Genomic DNA, 3,116 nt, shown 5'->3' with positions numbered 1-3,116 from the left:
TTAAGTTGTCTTTAGCATGGTTTGGTTTAATTAAAAATCTTTATTTTCATCATTCAAAGTCTCGATTTTCTCCACTCATCCTCGCAATTTCTCATTTGAACAATTTAGCATCGATTCTTTGATTTAATTCGTTGTCTATGGCTAAAAAAAGAGATTGTTGAAGAAATTAAAAATTCATTTCAAATGGGTAACTAAGCAAGGGTGAATTCCTTTCTTTAAAAACTTAGTTAATTTGACTTTTATTATTTGTTTACTAGTATAGAATCTCGTGCAATACACAGAGTATTTTAGTATAAATTAATATAATAAATATAAATTTATATTAATGACCAAATTACATATTATCGTTATATGATTTAAATATTTCAGTTCAAATTAAGTTACTATTATAATTGTATTATATCAATTACATACAAGAAAATTAGATGTGAAAAATTATGCAAATCATACATATATAGTTTATGTAAAATCTATAAGAAAAAAAACTTAAATAATGTGTATAAAATAACTCAACATATAAAATAACTCAAAATATAATGTTAAATTAACTATTAGAGGCTTTGAAATACCTCTTTGTATACACATTATTAGTGCTAGAACTTATTTTATCATTCTTATTAGATATTATAATTTTATGTCCTTTTCTGCTATTCACTTTATAAATTGCGACATATAATTGTCCATGACTAAAGACGGGCTTTGGTAAAAACAAACCAATATGTGATATGACTGTCCTTGGCTCTTATTAATCGTCGTGCCAAAACATAAAGAAAAAGGAAATTGCCTTCTTTGGAGAGCAACTGGGATTTTTAAAGCTATCAGAAGGTGTGAGTGTAATCCTTGGAATGAAAACCTTATCACCAATGTTAGATTCAAATATAACAATTGCTTTTATAACTCGATCACCTAACTGATCAACCAATAACCATGTACCATTGCATAAGCCAATTAAATGCTTCATGTTTCTTAGCATCATTATTGGAGCACCAACTTTTAACAATAACTTATGGTTAGGAACTCTAGATGCACATTGAGTTAAGAAACTCAATTGAAAATGCATCGTCGTTGGTATCATAGTTACTATCTGATTTTGTAATTGAATCTGAACTCAAGTACAACCTCTCTTCTCCTAGAAAAAGTGATAATACATGTTCGTTGACTTTATCAACAATTTCATTTGTTGGTGCTAATATCATAAAATTACGAACTGTCAATTGAGCCCTCACGAATTCCAAGATAAGTTGAATCGACAATTGCATCCATTGGATCAAATGCGTCGTTTATCAATAAATCTTCAGGTATGTCTATAGTAGCCTATCCATCGTTGGGTCCTCTAAGCTTTCCGTCCCTAACTTTGAGAATCCATTCTGTAAAATCTCGTAGCTCATCAACATTGGCCAATCCTGGTCAGAATCTCATGTTCTTCGTAAGGCGTAATACCTTGCAGTCGTTCCAAACCTTTGAAAAGTTAAGTGCCGCAAAGATAATATTATGTCTTGTACCGTTTAGGATAACCAACAAGACTTGCCTAAAATCACCACCAAACACAATAAACTTGCCTCTAATTTTTACTCAGAGGGTTTACTGTTGGGACAACGAATGGCATCGCGCAAACTCCTGTCTATGGCTTCAAAACAATGCTTGTGAGTCATTGGAGCTTCATCCCAAATTATAAGCTTGGTTCATTTTTGTAGGCCTGCCAACTAACTGTTAGGTATTTCAAATCTTAAATGTGCACTCCTCCCCTTTGGTAATAACAAATATGCTATGCCACTTGATGCAACAGGAAGTACAATTTCACCTTTTGATCGTAAACATGCACATAATATCCTCCACATAAATGCCTTTCTAGTTCCACTCTGTCCATATAGAAAAAATGCACCTCCTTTACCGCTTTCAATGGATTTGGTAATTTCATCAAATATCAAGGTCTGCTCTTCAATCATCATTGGAAGTAACTCATGCAATTTAGCTTTCAAGGAATCCTTGTTATAATAAAGCTCCTCTAAGATTAGCTTATTCTGACCATCTTTAACGCAATTATCACTTTGACACATCTCAGGACATATATTCATCAAAGAGCTTCCCATCTTTTTGAGAATATCCTCAATATCACTTAAGGAATAACCCTTTAATTGATGATTCGTGAGGTTTAAATCTGTCATGTAAGTGTATAAATTTGATATATAATCTACAATTTTAAATTTTAAATAAATTATATTTATAAAAAGACGTTGAATATATTTATTACCTGGCATTTGTAATAACTTCCCTGTTGATTTAACACATCTTCAAACAATAACTTTCATGTGTTATCCCACACATATTCTAGCCTTGATACACCACCCAACATCAACAACATTCCAAATAAGTTCCTCAAATAGATTGTCGATCCCCAAAAACTTACTTCGGCGATTCCATCAATGTATTCCTTTTCGTCATCAAGCAGGCCCATGGAATAGCAAGCATCCTAAAATGTAGGATGAATAACTCCATCAACAATTCTGATATCTTCATATGATGTCGACCCTGGACAAAGTTAAGAAGTGTTATCAAATAATAACATTCGCTGTAGCCTGGTGCAACGTGATACAATCTTCCTAATGAGAATTCTCTTTTACGTGGAGTCCACACTTTCTCTTTTCTCTGCCATACGTAAATGTAACAGACGTAACTTTAAGAAAATTGATTTTTTTTAAACTAAGTTTAATAAATCTCATTTTAATAAAATTATTTTATTATGCGCTATAATTTGTTAAAAAAAAAAGAGAATTATTTTAAGTAATGACAAAGATTTCAATAAATTAATGTTTAATAACAAATTTCAAGTTAAATTGAATAACCACGTAAGAGTAGTACTTTATCAACTAATAAGATTATATCTTGATGTTAATATTAATAGAAGTCGAGATGATTGTATATCATGGTAAAATATAAGCTATGTGTTGGGATTTACAATTACATATAAATAGTTATGCACTAAGAATTTATTTTGGAGAACATTATATCATGCATGATGATGATTTGTTTGAAAGTTTTACTTATGTGTTAGAATTAGAGATGACTAGAATGCTCAATCTAAGCCAAACATATTTATAATAGAAAGAATGATTACT

At 30.8% G+C, this 3,116-nt stretch overlaps 1 protein-coding gene across 1 annotated transcript; it reads right to left on the bottom strand.

Annotated features, from left to right (window-relative positions):
• Positions 1-1,703: 1,703 nt before the first annotated feature.
• On the bottom strand, positions 1,704-2,258 carry LOC130813403 (uncharacterized). Its single transcript, XM_057679240.1, has 2 exons — positions 2,252-2,258; positions 1,704-2,191 (listed from the first exon to the last, which is right to left on the bottom strand). Exons 1-2 carry the CDS (start codon positions 2,256-2,258, stop codon positions 1,704-1,706), a joined length of 495 nt encoding a protein of 164 aa, XP_057535223.1.
• Positions 2,259-3,116: the final 858 nt, after the last annotated feature.

Source organism: Amaranthus tricolor, chromosome 5 (genome assembly GCF_026212465.1).
Source record: "Amaranthus tricolor cultivar Red isolate AtriRed21 chromosome 5, ASM2621246v1, whole genome shotgun sequence".
NCBI lineage: Eukaryota > Viridiplantae > Streptophyta > Magnoliopsida > Caryophyllales > Amaranthaceae > Amaranthus > Amaranthus tricolor.
This window is presented reverse-complemented; position numbering and strand designations above follow the sequence as displayed.